The sequence below is a fragment of the Anabrus simplex genome, chromosome 3, assembly GCF_040414725.1.
Source record: "Anabrus simplex isolate iqAnaSimp1 chromosome 3, ASM4041472v1, whole genome shotgun sequence".
Taxonomy (NCBI): domain Eukaryota; kingdom Metazoa; phylum Arthropoda; class Insecta; order Orthoptera; family Tettigoniidae; genus Anabrus; species Anabrus simplex.
The window spans coordinates 466648750-466666944 of NC_090267.1; the positions used below are offsets into that span (position 1 = coordinate 466648750).

The 18195-nt window shown below is 37.0% G+C and overlaps 1 protein-coding gene across 1 annotated transcript in view; it reads left to right on the forward strand.

Annotated features, from left to right (window-relative positions):
• LOC136866863 (serine-rich adhesin for platelets) overlaps nt 1-18195 on the forward strand; it is a 375927-nt gene that overhangs the window by 249040 nt on the left and 108692 nt on the right. The window contains exons 7-8 of the mRNA XM_068226874.1: nt 3345-3991; nt 4022-6023. Coding sequence (XP_068082975.1) covers nt 3345-3991; nt 4022-6023 — 2649 coding nt within the window. The remainder of the gene's footprint in view (nt 1-3344; nt 3992-4021; nt 6024-18195) is intronic.

An 18195-nucleotide genomic window follows, 5' to 3' on the forward strand; every position in this document is an offset into this window, starting at 1 on the left:
TGAAGTATCTTCAATTTTTCTGTTTTGTTTTTGAGATAGTCTATTGTTATTTGTAGTTGTTTAATATCCTCCTTAATTTCCGTGATCCATTTAATCTTGGTCTTGCTATTCCATAATTTTTAAATTAAGCTTCTGCTAATTCTGGTGTCAGGTGAAGATGTCCTAAAAATGATATACCTTTTTTTTCTAATTGTGCTTACTGGTTCAATTTCCTTATAAACTGTTTTATTTGATGCTATTCTCCATTGTCCATTAACTTGAAATTGTTTATTTATGCATGTTCTAATTATTATTCTTTCTATCTTAAGTATTTTGTTTGCTTCAGCTGTATTAGGAGTAGTTTTAAAAATTCTTTCACTAGCATAAGTGTGTGACTCTTTTATAATGTTTTAATTTTGCTGCTGTCGATAAGCTTTTTTTTTTTTAAATAGTATGTAGGCTTGGTAATATAATTCACTATGTTTAATTTATTTATTCTGTTATGCCAAGCTGGTTTCTCATTAAGGTTATAAGTTATGATTTGTCCTAGATACTTAAATTTATCAACAATTTTGATTTCTTGCCCATCAATTGTTATTTTATTTACCATTGGGGATGTGTAAACATTATTTCAGTTTTTTCAAAGGATATTGTAAGACCTATTTTTTCGTGCTATTTCCTGTAGAGATTTAATTTGGTGCCGAGTTTCCTGAATATTGTTCAACAATAGAGCAAGGTCATCAGCAAATCCTAAACAGTTTAAACTTAAATTTTGTTTGGAGCTTCCAACTTTTGTTCTTTGGGTTGACCTTGTACCATTCCTTTATTATAAATTCTAATGCACAATTAAATAGTTATGGTGATAAACAGTCTCCTTGTCTTAAACCTGTTTTAATCAAAGATGGTTCAGAAACCTCTCCTCTAAACTTTACTTTTGATATGGTATTAGTTAAAGTAAGTTCTATCAGTTTAATTAATTTAGGATGGAGTCCAAAATTCTGTAAAATTTTTAACATTGAAAGTCTATGTATACAATCATTTGCCTTCTTAAAGTCAACAGATGTTATTACTATAAGCTTGTTTTGTTTTCTGTAGTACACCACTATTAATTTTAGAGTGATGATCTGTTCAGTACAACTTCTCCAGGTTTTAAAGCCTCCTTGGTATTCCCCTAACTCTTTTTTTTCTAGTTGGTCTTTAATCCTTTCATATAAGATCTTGTATATGTAGTCTAAGATAGGCAATCTTCTATAATTACCTGGATTACTCTTATCTCCTCTTTTATGAAGAGGGACTATTAAGGCTGTTGTCCAATGTTCTGGAAACTGTTCAGTGATCCAAATTTTTCTTAAAGCCATGTGAAAGGAAATCTAAACTGTATTACTTGAATATTTCCACATCTCTAAAAAAAAAAAAAAAAAAAAGTATTAATATTACTTTCATTTACATAAAACTCTTTGTCTTTAAATTCAGCTGCTCATTTTTTAACACTGACACTTCGTTTTGACATCTTGTCCTGTATCATCATCTGAGTATTCGACGTCCGCCTTGTGTTCCATCAACCCATGTGCCACATCTCTTTTCTGCACCACTTACTCAGTTGTATTTTAATAGAACCTTAAAGTTTGAACACACGGCTATCAACAAAAATAATGATACGTAATCTGTAACTATAATATCTTTGAATATGAAAACTATTTTTGCATAAGTGTAATTTTTTAAAGACACATGATGCAGAAATAGCAGGACTGCGGCAAGCACTCAAAGATACCTCTATAGATTGTCCACGTGATAATCAGTTCCTAACAGAAAATAATTTCTGGCCTTCTAGCCAAGTAGCTGAGTAACTTGGTATAATTTCCACAATATTGATAATTTTGGAACAATTCTTCACGTTTATTTTCTTCCCTCCTGTCCTCTATGCATTTAAAAATATGCCAAAATATCTGGCATTTATTTTAGACTAATTATTTAAAACATGACACTTTATTTCTTTACCATTATGGGAAAGAGATTTTTGGATTGTTGCTCTTACTCCTAGATCCATTATCAAACTTATCAATCAGGTGATCGTACTTTTAACCTCAACAAAACTGATACGGGTATTGTAAATATCTTGTTTTGTGTCAGAAAAGGGGTGAAATCAATTGTAAACAGATTTCATCAAGAAAGAAGTATGAGTCATAGAAAAACAAAAAACTTAGTTTTCTAACTTGTTGTAGTGATGTTTGAAAATTAAATAGTGGCATGAATCCCTGTAATTATTTTGTAAGATCTTACTACTAACAGTCGGTCTATTACTGTTGTAGTTCTATAGATTTTTCGTATGTAATGCTCCTAATGAGAACAAGATCTGATATAGTTTTTATTTTGAAAATAATTAATATGAACTTATTTTGTCAGATTATATCTGTGGCTTGGTTCTAAAAGGGCCAATGTCAAAAAACCTGTTTTTGAGCTATGAGCATTTGAAGTTTTGCTTATAGTTTTCCAATTACTTTTTTCAACAACTACCCTTAAATTATACTTTCTTTGTGGAAGTCGCCTTATTAAATGCTAATTTTTTCTATCATATTCTTGAAAAATTGCCAGGTCTCTAATCTTTATTGGTAATTTAACTTTATTGGAAAGGGCTCATTTAATTAAACGTTAACTGTTCGTTTAGTACTTAACAGAGACATTGGCCCTTTTAACATTTTGCAAGCCAGGATAAAACGCGTTTGTATCAGTTAATATCTCAATTTCTATATTAAAAAAATGACATTGGCCCTTTTAGAACCAAGCCACAGATATATATAGCACTGAAGAATAGTAAGCTCCTAATGAGAACAAGATCTGATATCGTTTTTATTTGAAAATAATTAATATGAACTTATTTTGTTAAATATATATAGAGAGAGCACTGAAAAACAGTAATGAACTTCAAAACAATACTTTCAAGCACAAAACAGTATTGTTACATGTAGAGGTTGTCCTTTTTTCACTCTCTTGTTCTCTAAAGGCTTTATATCTGATCATCCTGGATGTTATTTACACAAATATTGTTTTTAATTTTGTTTTCCTTGTAGCATAGAAGTGGTGCTCATTTCGTTTACTCAGACTCCTATACAAATCCTAGGAGTTTGTAATAGGAGAGTATCATGTTAAATTGATGGCTATTGTACTCATGGGAATGTATAAGTTCACAGTTCATGATGTCAGTAGAATAACTTCTGGTATTGATATGAGCAATACTTCTCCCTCCCTCATGGTAAAGGAGGATAACTTCTTGTTGAAAATACAATTATAGGAATAATTTATCATACAAATTTTTGTAAAATATTCTGTTTTGGTGATAATATAACTGATTGTATTTTTGTTTGCAGATACTCAGGGTGCTTTAACAGCTGTGAAAGTGAAATCTCGGCCTATGGCAACTTTGTCAGAACCATGTGACCTTTCTCAGGATTCATTAAGCAGTGGACCAGCAAAGCAGCACAACACACATGTACTACCTAGTTCTAAACAGCAAGGCAGTACTCTGGGAAGCACGAAGATGTCTCAGCATTCACCAAGACCTTCACAATCCAAATCGTCATCAGTTCATAGACTGGGAAGCGGGAATAAAATTCCCAATGATGTAGGGGCTTTGCATCGTAAAGTGAATGCTACATCGTTAAATAGTGTTTCTCATGAAAAATCACGTGTGGATAGTTTCTCGTGCCATCAAAAGTCAATTGTAGAGAATTGTTTAAAAAAACAATCACATCATGAATTTACGAACCATGATTTAAAACGGGGTCTAGGTAATAAAAAAGTAGCGAGTGAGAAAGTTGATGAACGAAAAGCTGTACGTAATGTGTTAACTGTTGGAAGATTAGAAATGTCTGATTTGGTCAAGCCCGATCGCTTGACCCATTCACTATCAAAATCTAATCCATCTCTTCCAATTGGTGAATTAGACATGTCAGAAGCTAAAGTAAAGCAAAGATTGTTAGAAGACAGTGAACCTATGCCACGAAAAAAACAATGTGTTGAACCGATTGCCTTATCCGAAAAGAAGAGGGAAGTAGAATTTGTGCCAGCAAAAATTGCAGACAACTTAGAGCCAGAAGTGCCGAGTATTAGTGGTAGTGGTGATATGAGCGGTGTAGACTTAACTCTCCCTTCTAGACAGGTGGAACAGGGCACACCGATAGGTGTTGGGAACAGTGTAGTTGGAAGAGCGGGTGGTGCAGAGAGTCCTGCAGGTGCACCAGGAGAGCAGGGTAACACTCAGGGCGAGGATTCAGGAATTGAATCCATGGATGCTCTCTCTGAGAAAAGTCCTAATCAGGGTGAAAGCCCTTGCCGGAAGGATGAGAAGGAAAGTGAACCCTGTTGTCAACCTGAAGGAAAAAAAAGTGTAGTGCCTTCTTCGCTCTCCTCAGCAAATGATGATAGCCTTAGAGTTTCCGTGTGCATGCCATCATCTGATGCAGTGGAGAGAATTTCACTGGATGTTCAAGACTGCCTTGGTAATAAAGGAGACGTAAACTCTTTGCATTGCTCAGAAGGGGCTGAAGCTAATGGTCATAAGGAACAGAATTCTAGGAGCAGTGTTACAGAATCCGAACAGCAAGTATTGATGAGTGAAAGTTCACCATCTGTTGGTGAGCAGAGTAGTAAACTTAGTGTGGAGTTGGACAGAACAGTCATGCCCATATCAAGTGGTACAAATATTTCTTCATCATTACCTTGTATTTCATCACCCAAGAGTTCTATTGGAAAAACTGCTTCTCCTGTTATTGTACCATCAGAAATTAAGACAGTGTCTATAAAACCATCACCACTTGTTTCTGATGATATTCCAAGTTCCCCTGTGAATGTTGTTGGGTCAAAAGATGAATCTTCTTGTAGAACTGCTATGATATCTAATAGTGCAAGTGATAATACTGCAGTTTTAGTGCAGTCTGTTGCACCAGTTCCACAACCTCTTGCTGTTAGTTCTGACAAGCCCGATAATCCCTCATTGTTGAAAGTTGAAACTGATCGTAGGGACTCTGGTAAACCTTGTGAATCTTTAAATAGAAGTGGCAATTCTGAGCAGTTTATCAAAGAACATGGTGAACTCTCAGAATCTTGTAAAGTGTCAAGAGAACAGTTAAATGTAGAAAATTGCCCTCTCCAGTCAACCCCTCCTCACTCTCAGAATCAGCCTTCTATTGGATCTCCAACTCTAGAAGATCCACAACCAATTCGCATCACTCCACCGCTGTATACTTACTCTAACCCTGAGAAACACCGTGAGGATACACCTTCACCTGTTCTAGATGATGATGAGGAAGAGGAGGAGGAGGAAGAAGAAGAGGATGATTTGATTGTTGCCGAAATTGATGGCCATCTTAGTTCTAGAAGGAAAGATGCTATTCATAGGAAACGAAAGAGGAAACAAGATCTGGATGAAAGACTAGGTGAAGATTCTCTGATCTCACTTGGAGAGGGCAATGATGTGGCAGGTAGCAATTTTCTGGAAGATTTGACTTCATCACAGGATGACCACACGTACGTTTCTCGCGGTAGTAGTTCAGCAAGTAAACCCCATAAATCACTATTAGAACAGCTGCTTATTGAAATTCCCTCTGATATAGAAAGTAAGAAAGGATTAAGTATCAGAAATACTCGTTCTAGTTCTGCTAACCAGCGTCATGGTAATAGCCCTGATATTGTAATAAGAACGCCAAAATGTTCACCACACAGTTTACCAAAGGAAGAACGTTCATTATCTCCAATAACAGCTAAGGCAAGTCCAAGAATGGGTAGTAAACTTAGTCCAACTTCACAGTCTTCACGGAGCAAGAGGAAACGCCAGGAGTCTGAGAGTAGCGCAGCATCTAGTGTTGCAACTGATGATACTACAGTTCAGCCCCGTCCTGGAAAGCGGAAGTGTTCAGAAAATGCAGCAGAACTTATCAAAGCTTGTATGGGTTTAGAAGATGCACCTATAAAAAAGTCTGGACAACCTGTGAGGAAAGGGGAAGAAATACCATCAGATCAACGCAGAAATACTGTGAAAGCCAGAAGAGGTGAGTACCTGTATATCAATTAAGAAAACATTATTTATTACTGATTGGTCTTACAACTTCTGTGCTTTACCACTGTATGTAAATTTTTAGGGAGTAGTGTATGTTTAGCGCAGTACATTTCCATTACCATATTTTGTCCTGTGTTCACACCGTATATTTTTTTTCCACCTCATATTTCTGAGAACACTCATTAACCCTTTAACCACCAACTGATTGATCGGACGTTCCGGAAAAAATACTTTCCAAGTTATTTATTCGTTTTAATAATGTATAATACATGTTTTGGACTAGTATTGGATTAAATAAGACTATATACAAGAAGTTCAGTTGAGGAACTGGCTGCCGAGTGGCTTGGTGGCCAAGTGGCAATTCAGCTCCCACGGGAGGGTAACGAACCCCGTACTATTTACCAAAAAAAAGGAACGCAACTGTTCCGTATTCAGAAAGATTAGTACTAGTAAAGGTGGTAAATGGAAGAAAAGACCAGATACATTTGTAAACGGTGTAAGAAGGCCGTACACCCTTTGTGCCCGCCTAAGCACATTCACTACAACACGTCATAAACATGTGTAAATATTAATAAATAATTCCTTGCATCATATTTTTAAGGCAAAAAGTGAATTTTTGAGCGTTAAGTCTGTGCGAAATAGACATTAGTAATCATTTTTTACTTAAAACGAACCAGGAACTGCAGCATTTGCATATAATGTAAGATTAGAAAATTTCACGTTAATGTACTAATAATAATAATAATAAAAATATTGTAACTGTAATATTGTACATAAGGCTCTATTTTTTTATATGTAGCATAGGAAACATCACATCTCTGAAATAATGCAGCTTTTGATAGTATATTTTTTTCTTACCGGTTTTTGATCATGAAATACATTTTTTTTTTTTAGAAAGGAAATATTTATTTGAATTATAATTTCATAAAATAAAAATTTAGAAAATAAAGGTGGATTAATTTACATCAATAAAATGCCCAAAGCATTACCTTCGAAACAAAAAAATGCCCATCCAATTTGCTTAAATTGAAGAGAAGTTATTACGAATAATTTACTGCAATGTAAAATGTGAACATTAGGTCTTGGCAGTATAGGACATGGACACTGCATATGAGGCTGGCGGTCAAAGGGTTAAGATGATTAAATACCAGGAGTCCCGGGCAAGTTGGCCTTGCAGTTAGGGCCCCACAGCTGTGAGCTTGCATCCAGGAGATAGTGGATTCAAACCCCACTGTCAGCAACCCTGAAAATGGTTTTCCGTAGCTTTCCCATTTTCACACCAAGCAAATGCTGGGGCTGTACCTTAATTAAGGCCACAACCACTTCCTTCCCACTCCTAGGCCTTTCTTATCCCATCGTCACCACAAGACCTATCTGTGTCAGTGCGACATAAAGCAGATTGTAAAATAAAAAATACCAGGAGTAAACCGATTGTAACATCAAGTTTTTCATCTGTTTGCCAGATTAATATCCAACACTGAATAAATACAAATACAGTAAAACCTCTTTAAGATATTTCTGCAGTGGACAATGAAAGAGAACATGTTAAACGGGAAAAACATCCTGCTGTGTATCCAATTAAAAACTAGCCAGCAGAGATGTGTAACCACTTTATACATACATGCATGCATTTTAATTGTGCACATACAATGAAAACTACATCTGATATGTGCATCAAAATATGTGAAAAACTCAAGATCAGATGTGAAAACTTTTTCCGCTGAAACCTATAAATGCACAACAGAGTATTAAAAGATGTGGAAAACAAGAGAGAACAAATATGAAATCCTTTTGCACTAGGGTCCATTGTTCAACCATACTGACATTTTTGAGACAGATTTGTTCTGCAAGATGACAAAGCGCACCTGCACCGCTCCAATCTTGTGAATTTCTTCCTCGGGGAGGCCCATTGGATTCTGTTCCGGTATTGTGTAGCAGTCATATTGCCTTCTACGACGATGAATGGCATCCGACATCCGCACATAATGCCGCCCCAAAACATGATAGATCCGCCTCCCTGATGGGCATGTTGGATGGCATACAGGACTCGTCTGGCATTACCACTCTCTTCAAACCCCCCCCTCCAACGATTATTCAGCGTCAGACACATTCGACACTCGTCCTTTAAGAGGCTCCCCGCCATTCTTCCATGCTCCCTTGCCTATTTGTACCTGGTGCCACGGTGTTGGAATGTGCATTCAGGTGTTCGCCAAGGAACTCTTTAGTGTAGATGATTCCTATGGAGACACTCGGATTGTTTGCATAGGCACAGCCATACCAGTTGCCTGTCTTAATATCATTATACAGCTCTGTTGCAGAGTCTGCCGGGTTACTGCTAGTCAAGATTTTCACGTAAGGGTCATCAGCTCCTGTTGTTGACTGCGGACAGCCACCGTTGGGATGATCTTCAACATTTTATGTCACATATAGTGGCTGTATATCTCGACAACATTGCTATGGTGAACACCAAGCAAGCCGGCAATTGCCCTCGCAGACAGACCTTGCTGATGCATGTTCACATGCACGTAGAGTCAAAAGCAGTAATGACTACTCGAGGCATATCTGTATACTTCACAGGACACAAATCCGTGGCTTGGTTCTAAAAGGGCCAATGTCAAAAAACCTGTTTTTGAGCTATGAGCATTTGAAGTTTTGCTTATAGTTTTCCAATTATTTTTTTCAACACTAACTTTAAATAACTTTATACTTTCTTTGTGGAAGTCTCCTTATTAAACGCTAATTTTTTCTATCGTATTCTTGAAAAATTGTCAGGTCTCTAATCTTTATTGGTAATCTAACATTGGCAAGGATTTATTTAATTAAACATTAACTGTTCGTTTAGTACTTAACAGAGACATTGGCCCTTTTAACATGATGCAAGCCAGGATAAAACGCGTTTATCAGTTAATATCTCAATTTCGATTTAATAAATGACATTGGCCCTTTTAGAACCAAGCCACAGAAATGTGCTGTCATGTTGTGTCCACAGGTGACAGTAACAGCGCACTCTTCTGGACTGTTCTGAGACTGCGTGCATTACCTCAACGTCCACTAACAGGTAGCATTGCATGTCATTCGGATGTCTGCTTGTCATGCAAAAACTTTTCGAACGAACATCCTTCACGATCACAAAAAATATATAGGTGGTGCAAAACTTGTTTTTGAGGTGTGTATTATAAATTAAAAAGACAATAACTCTTATCTTCTAATGTACTTTTTAAAATGCCCAGTGTGTTAAAAGCTACCGATGTAATTTCCATAACGTATAGAGGTGCTAACTATTATGGACTTCTTGTAATTATTATGGATTTTGACTCAGTATTAAGGAAGAATTATTATGAAAAAGCGAAATTATCATGGAAAAGAATTCTACAAAGAATGTAATGTGTCAATGGTGCTTGTTTCTGTGCACATTATTTGACTGGCATACATATTTGAATGACACTTCCACTTGCTAAAGAAACTGGGAACTTATTCCTGAGTTTCTGAACATTAACCCATACGTTTCTGTAATGATTGTGTTTAGAAACTGGCACGCTCACGTACACCGTTTTCAAGAATAAGGTCCCTGATGAACACAGGCGTTAGTTTGAAGATTGATTGATGGCTTGCTGTGAGCAGTGTAGTTCATTTTTTTGGTTGTAGTGCTGTGTTCTCCCCAGAAATTTTCATCGGCCAGGTGTCAGGAATGAGTAGCCAGGCAGAAAATAGGGCATAAAAAAGGGATATGATAACATTTCAGTTTATTTCCCTCAGGACATTAATAATATCAGACAGGTAAACATTAACTGCAAAATTGAACTATTTTAACCTTTCAAGTGCCGAGTTACCAGTTGACAGTTTGGTACCTCAGTGCTGAGTTTTTTCATTCGTATGTAAAAAAAATTGTAGAAGCCTCAATTTTTAACTTATCAGTGGGGTGATTAGCTTAAAATGTTTATAAATGTTGGTTGATTTTAAATCTAAATGCAAATGGGAAATCGTACACTTATGTTCAATATTATTTTGAGAGAGAAAAAAATTACACTTATTATGTGCCCCTATGTGCATTATCTTTTTACAAAGTAAAGAGCCCAAAATAATAATATTTCCTAAAATCTGTAGGTAACTAATACATGTAACTGCTTAGAAGTATATAAGTTGATATTTTAAAATACGTTCCAAACCTGGAATGTGGTGATAGTTAAATGTTTTCTGCTGGTTTTTTGTGATGCCGATTTGTTCAACTATCTGCACCAACTCCACTGGCAAAAAAAAAAGTTTCTAAAAATCAATGATTTTCGGGTCATCATGAAACACTACTTGGCCCTCAGAGCCTGTCACTGTTACTTGAAACTATGGTGAAGAAAAGTAATTTGTCCGCCACGAAAATAGTGATAAAATAGCTTTTGTACTCGCCATGTTTTTCTTCTTTCGTTTAGAAGGAGGCTCTGTTTCTCTCTTACATACAACATTTTCGGCACTCTCTCTATCACTCTCACTTTCAAAATCGCTTAACAATTCCTTAAAATGATCATCTCCATTATTACTTTCTGCTGTGGCTAATAACTGAAAGATTATGTGATCGGATATAACATCGCTGCAAGAGCAAATAGATTGTTGATCCGCCGTGTTTGTTTACATCACAGGTGAACTCCACAGACGTCTACAAAAAGCTCTGTAAATTACTTCCCGAAGCTATAATCTCTGATCATTTAGTTCTACAAAATGCCCAACAGATGGCAGAATATGTCAGAGATCAAATTCGCACTCGAAAGTGAACCGGGAAACTAAAAAAAGAATTAAAATTCTTGCGCACCGTCTATAGACGGGTGTAGCACTGGTAGACCAGGCGCGTCAACCCGTCTATAGGCGGGCGTAGCACTCATCGGGTTAATGTTATCATAAACAAGACATGACAGAGTATTTTGAACTTCTAGTGTTCTACTGTTCGTTCATAATTATGTAACACAGGGGCTTACCATTTTGTTGCTGTGGAGTGCCTTACAGGTTTGTGGCGTCGAGTGGAATCTCATGCGATTCCACGTTTATCCAGGCACCGCTCACGCATGACACTATGTGGTAGTCGAGCTAAAAATTTGAACTCTGATGTAATTGATGCAATTATTGTGGCAATATTGAATATTTGTCATTTAAATAAACAATTTTACAGTATTTAAGTTTGGAACACCCAACAACTCATATTACAGTAATATTAAGGAAGGTTTCTTGTATTGACTGTGTACGACGGGTTTACGGTTATAACCGACTTCACAGATAGGCACTTTATGATAAGTTCTAGCTTGTTAGACTTATGTTACATTTATTTCAAGTTCTTTTATATCATTGTAAGCGTTTGTACAAAATATATTTCAAGATGATAATTCCAGAGTATGATCAACATGCTCTAACATGTACCATGTTCCACTAAATTTAATGCAGGGAAAATCTCAGTAAAAATACAGGGAAAATAGAATTAGGTTACTAGCGGGAGCCCTGTCAAACACAGCAAACAGGTATATACCATATTTACTCACGTATTAGACCCATTTTTCTTCCACTTTTACAGCCAAAAAATGTAAGGGGAGGTCCAATACGCAATAACCTCAAATTTTGTGCAGTGAACACATGGCTTCTAGGCTATAAGGAGCTATAAATAATACATGTAAACATTCTACACTATTCCTCAAACTTATGAATATATTTGAGTTATACCGGCTATTTTCATTGGAAGGCAGTATATCTAAATGTAAAAAGACAATAAATGGTGAACACGACTTTTAGACCCACATATAAAGTGTATAGTCGGTTTTAGTTACTCATATCACATCATTCGTTTGACCTCATTAATACCTCTGATTAGGTTGATGTCATGAAGGGCATACGATTGTAAAAACTCACTCTGAAAATTCGTCTCACTTCACACTCGACCCCGTAGAGAAAAGGGATAAGACTATCATATTATGCAATATTGATAGAAAAGAACTTAATGGCCAGTTATTTGTCTCTGTCGTTGAACAGTAGCCTTACCACATACTAAACCTGAGTAAATCTAATCACTGCTTTCATTTGAATTATCGTCTTGTGCTGCTAACTTCCCTGCTACCAGCATGTTGTCATTCCAAATAACATCATCTTCACTACTATCTCGTCAGCCATGCATAGAGAGCATTCGAGGTCCCATCTTTTTGAAACTTTTAAAAATAGTTTTGTTCCCAACTATAGAGTCCAAACAGTGTGAATCTATTCCCAAATGGTTTCTGGAGAGTTGGTGTATGTGTAGCAGAAGCCACTCCTTCAGAATAAAGACGTGCTGCAGAAAGCATGCCAAACCACCAGCTGATAAAGTGCGTATATTACAAGTTGTACTTCCGAATGTAATACATAGTGACTGGAAGCGTTCTTTGCATAATTGCAGCTATTGAAAGCCAAACCCTTACTTTTACGTATATTTTATACCTGGTAAGAGTCCAGTTGATATGAGAGGTGTTGGAAACAAAAATAGGGCACTCTCTGATACAGAAAGAAGATGTATACATGATCATATTGAGTCTTATCCTGTACAGTGTAGCCATTACTCTTCACGAGAATACCATTATCTTGACCCTTGACTCAATGTCAGGAAGATGTATGAGATGTTTAAGGAGAAATATCCTGATACTACAGTTAAATACAAGTACTATCTAGAATATTTTAATGTCAATTTTGACTTATCTTTTGGGAGACCACAAATTGACACCTGCATAACATGTGAGGAGCTTCTTGTTAAAATTAGAAGTCCTAATTTAAATAATCGTGCTAGAAAGGTGGCAGCAGCAGAGCTAATGATTCACAAGCGCAGAGCCAAGAAGTTTTCCACAAGCATGAAACAGTAAAGAAACCTATCAAAAAAGTAACAGCATCCTCAAAATTTGGCCCTTCCACAGATCCCTGTGCAAGACGTATTTTACTTGAGACAACTTTGGGTTAATTTATTCAAAATTCACAAAATTGGAACTGGTCATTGTGTCATGTATGTTAATCACGAAGGAGTAGCAAAGAAAGGTGGAAATGATGTATGTTCTTTCATTTTGGACTATACTAAACATCATGTTTCGAGAAGTGTTACTGAACTTAAATTGTACTCGGGCGGATGTATAGGACAAAATAAGAACCTTGCTATGGTCAACATTTGTGCTGCAATAGTTGAAACTCAAAGGTTTCAAAAAATTAGTCATCTCTTACCTTTCAGAGGGCACTCGTTTAATCCATGTGATAGGAACTTAGAATTGATTAAAAGATAAATTCGTAAAGAGGATAGGATATATTCTGTTAAAGAATATGTCTCTCTTATAGTGGTAGCTGCTAATAATAATAGATTTTTAGTCAATCAATCAATACTGATCTGCATTTAGGGCAGTTGCCCAGGTGGCAGATTCCCTATCTGTTGCTTTCCTAGCCTTTTCCAAAATGATTTCAAAGAAATTTGAAATTTATTGAACATCTCCCTTGGTAAGTTATTCCAATCCCTAACTCCCCTTCCTATAAACGAATATTTGCCCCAGTTTGTCCTCTTGAATTCCAACTTTATCTTCATATTGTGATCTTTCCTACTTTTATAAACGCCATTCAAACTTATTCGTCTACTAATGTCATTCCACGCCATCTCTCCACTGACAGCTCGGAACATACCACTTAGTCGAGCAGCTCTTCTTCTTTCTCTCAATTCTTCCCAACCCAAACATTGCAACATTTTTGTAGCGCTACTCTTTTGTCGGAAATCACTCAGAACAAATCGATCTGCTTTTCTTTGGATTTTTTCCAGTTCTTGAATCAGGTAATCCTGGTGAGGGTCCCATACACTGGAACCATACTCTAGTTGGGGTCTTACCAGAGACTTATATGCCCTCTCGTTTACATCCTTACTACAACCCCTAAACGCCCTCATAACCATGTGCAGAGATCGGTACCCTTTATTTACAATTCCATTTATGTGATTACCCCAGTGAAGATCTTTTCTTATATTAACACCTAGATACTAACAATGATCCCCAAAAGGAACTTTCACCCCATCAACGCAGTAATTAAAACTGAGAGGACTTTTCCTATTTGTGAAACTCACAACCTGACTTTTAACCCCGTTTATCAATATACCATTGCCTGCTGTCCATCTCACAACATTTTTCGAGGTCACGTTGCAGTTGCTCACAATCTTGTAACTTATTTATCACTCTATAGAGAATAACATCATCCGCAAAAAACCTTACCTCCGATTCCACTCCTTTACTCATATCATTTATATATATAAGAAAACATAAAGGTCCGATAACACTGCCCTGAGGAACTCCCCTCTCAACTATTATAGGGTCAGACAAAACTTCACCTACTCTAACTCTCTGAGATCTATTTTCTAGAAATACAGCAACCCATTCAGTCACTCTTTTGTCTAGTCCAATTGCACTCATTTGTGCCAGTAGTCTCCCATGATCCACCCTATCAAATGCTTTAGACAGGTCAGTCGCGATACAGTCCATTTGACCTCCAGAATCCAAAATATCTGCTATATCTTGCTGGAATCCTACAAGTTGAGCTTCAGTGGAATAATCTTTCCTAAAACCGAATTGCCTTCTATCGAACCAGTTATTAATTTCACAAACATGTCTAATATAATCAGAAAGAATGCCTTCCCAAAGCTTACATACAATGCATGTCAAACTTACTGGCCTGTAATTTTCAGCTTTATGTCTATCACCCTTTCCTTTATACACAGGGGCTACTATAGCAACTCTCCATTCATCTGGTATAGCTCCTCCGACCAAACAATAATCAAATAAGTACTTCAGATATGGTACTATATCCCAACCCATTGTCTTTAGTATATCCCCAGAAATCTGATCAATTCCAGCCGCTTTTCTAGTTTTCAACTTTTGTATCTTATTGTAAATGTCATTGTTATCATATGTAAATTTTATTACTTCTTTGGCCTTAGTCTCCTCCTCTATCTCGACATTATCCTTGAAACCAACAATCTTTACATACTGCTGACTGAATACTTCTGCCTTTTGAAGATCCTCACATACACGCTCCCCTTGTTCATTAATTATTCCTGGAATGTCCTTCTTGGAACCTGTTTCTGCCTTAAAATACCTATACATACCCTTCCATTTTTCACTAAAATTTGTATGACTGCCAATTATGCTTGCCATCATGTTATCCTTAGCTGCCTTCTTTGCTAGATTCAATTTTCTAGTAAGTTCCTTCAATTTCTCCTTACTTCCACAGCCATTTCTAACTCTATTTCTTTCCAGTCTGCACCTCCTTCTTAGTCTCTTTATTTCTCTATTATAATAAGGTGGGTCTTTACCATTCCTTACCACCCTTAAAGATACAAACCTGTTTTCGCATTCCTCAACAATTTCTTTAAACCCATCCCAGAGTCTGTTTACATTTTTATTTACCGTTTTCCACCGATCATAGTTACTTTTTAGAAACTGCCTCATGCGTGCTTTATCAGCCATATGGTACTGCCTAACAGTCCTACTTTTAAGACCTTCCTTTCTATCGCATTTATTTTTAACTACCGAAAAACAGCTTCATGATCACTAATACCATCTATTACTTCAGTTTCCCTATAGAGCTCATCTGGTTTTATCAGCACCACATCCAGGATATTTTTCCCTCTGGTTGGTTCCATCACTTTCTGAATCAGCTGTCCTTCCCATATTAACTTATTTGCCATTTGTTGGTCATGCTTCCTGTCGTTCGCATTTCCTTCCCAATTTACATCTGGCAAATTCAGATCTCCCGCTACAATCACACTTCTTTCCATGTCGTTTCCCACATAGCTGACTATCCTATCAAATAATTCTGAATCCGCGTCGGTGCCACCCTTTCCCGATCTGTACACTCCAAATATATCAAGTTGCCTATTATCTTTAGAAATGAGCCTTACACCTAGAATTTCATGTCTCTCATCTTTAACTTTTTCGTAGCTTACAAATTCTTCTTTCGCCAGAATGAACACTCCCCCTCCCACCATTCCTATCCTATCTCTACGATACACACTCCAGTTAGATCAAAAATTAGATGGAAGGCTTTTCCGGCGTTTGCTCTATTAACCAGCGTTTCGTCTTAGGTCTGACACTAGACTCTTCAGAGTGGGATGTGTCAGACCCTACCCACTGACGCTGGGGTGTATGCAGGTGAACTTATCAGAAGCTTATTTATGAAGCACAGTCTGATAACTGCATACGGGAGATAAAACTCCACAATGGAGTCGTCAGTGGGTCTGACACATCCCACTCTGAAGAGTCTAGTGTCAGACCTAAGACGAAACGCTGGTTAATAGAGCAAACGCCGGAAAAGCCTTCCATCTAATTTTTGATCTGATTTTTGATATGCTCTATTGGTGGAAAAGAATCTAATTCCCTCCATGGGAACTTAGAATTTCCACACACTCCAGTGCCGTGAGAAAATTTCTGCATCCATTATATCATTTCTCAGCCATGATTCAACTCCTATTACAATATCTGGTAAATATATATCTATTAAATTACTTAATTCTATTCCTTTCTTTACAATACTTCTACAGTTCAACACTAACAATTTTATGTCATCCCTACTTGATTTCCAGTTCCCTGTTCCCTTATCACCGCTCCCTAGGCCGTCCCGTTTCCCTGAATGTACCTCCCTATTACCCTTCCAAACAAATTTCCTAACTTATATGTACCACTGCGGTTTAAATGAAGGCCATCTGAGCGCAGATCCCTATCTCCTACCCACCCATTAGGATCTAGAAATTTCACTCCCAGTTTCCCACATACCCACTCCATAGTCTCATTTAAATCCCCAATCACCCTCCAGTCAGTATCCCTCCTACACAGTATTCCACTAATAACAATCTCCGCTTTCTTAAACTTCACCCGTGCTGCATTTACCAGATCCCACACATCTCCAACTATGTTGGTGAATATGGTAGAGAGTGATGATGTTTTGCATGTTACTATATGGTGGCCTGAATTTTACAGAAAACTGTAGTAGCAAATGAAACAAAAAGAAAAACGTGACAAAAGAGTCATGTTTCAACCTACGTTGTTCAGTCAGTTTGAATACTCTTGTGAATACCCTGGACAGGTAATTTGTTCAAGATACATTAAGAATCTAGTACAGTATACATTTGATTTAAGGTTACCAGCCCCATCGCGAGTGGTGGAAGTTCCATCACGCCACGCTTACGACAGCAGAGTACCTATAAATTGCAAAAAGATTGAAGATTTGAAGGGACTTATGCGCTATATCCCAGAAGAGCACAAAGGCTTCTATGAAGAGATTTTAACTTGGCCTACATGCATTGCAGAGTCTCATGATGAACCCATTGAACAATTGAGATTGGAAGTGTGACACTGAAGTTAATTCAATGATAAATTTATTTTGTTGAATGTTTCAAACTAATTTTTATGTATTTTCATTTTTTAAAAATTGTAACGTACCAAAACCATACTTATATTACATTTCAGTTTAGCCAGTTTTGAAGGGTTCAACTCCATGTTTTTTGCGTTCAAATTCCCTGTATGTAATTAAATATAATGAAAAGTTACACGTTAAACCCCACTAGTACAACAATTTGAAGAAAAAATAAATGTATAAGTAATCACATAGTATGAGAAAAATTGTTTTTTCACTCTCCTGTAAATTTTCACGTCTTGTCATTGAGCCCTTTCTTAAATGCCCAATTCAATTATAACAATAACTGACATGTCGATTATTTAAGTAAGCAGGATATACGTTGCGCAAGTCTTCCATTGCATAAACAATGTTCAGCCGGTGTTTAACTAGACATCGTTTAAAGTTTCAATATTTGTTCAAAAATGGAGATAGAAATGGTTCATGGTGTGGGTTGTTGTAGTCACGTCCTAGTTCGTGAACCATGGGCAATGGCTGAGTGACCTAATAAGTGGTCCTGATAGTCGGGATACCAGTTGCTATGGAATGGGAGTGGGCATCTCGGACATATTCTGAGTCGTGGCCCTCTTTGTGCTCATTCGGCTAGGACTATGCGATCAACCGGTGGTCCCTAACCTGTTGGAGGAGATATCATCATTTGGACTATGTGCAAATGGGGTAGCATCATGTTTCACGAATTTACTGAGCTCAGAACATTTTAAGCAAGCCTCAGACCTATGGGAGTAATGGAGTCCCACTCCCAT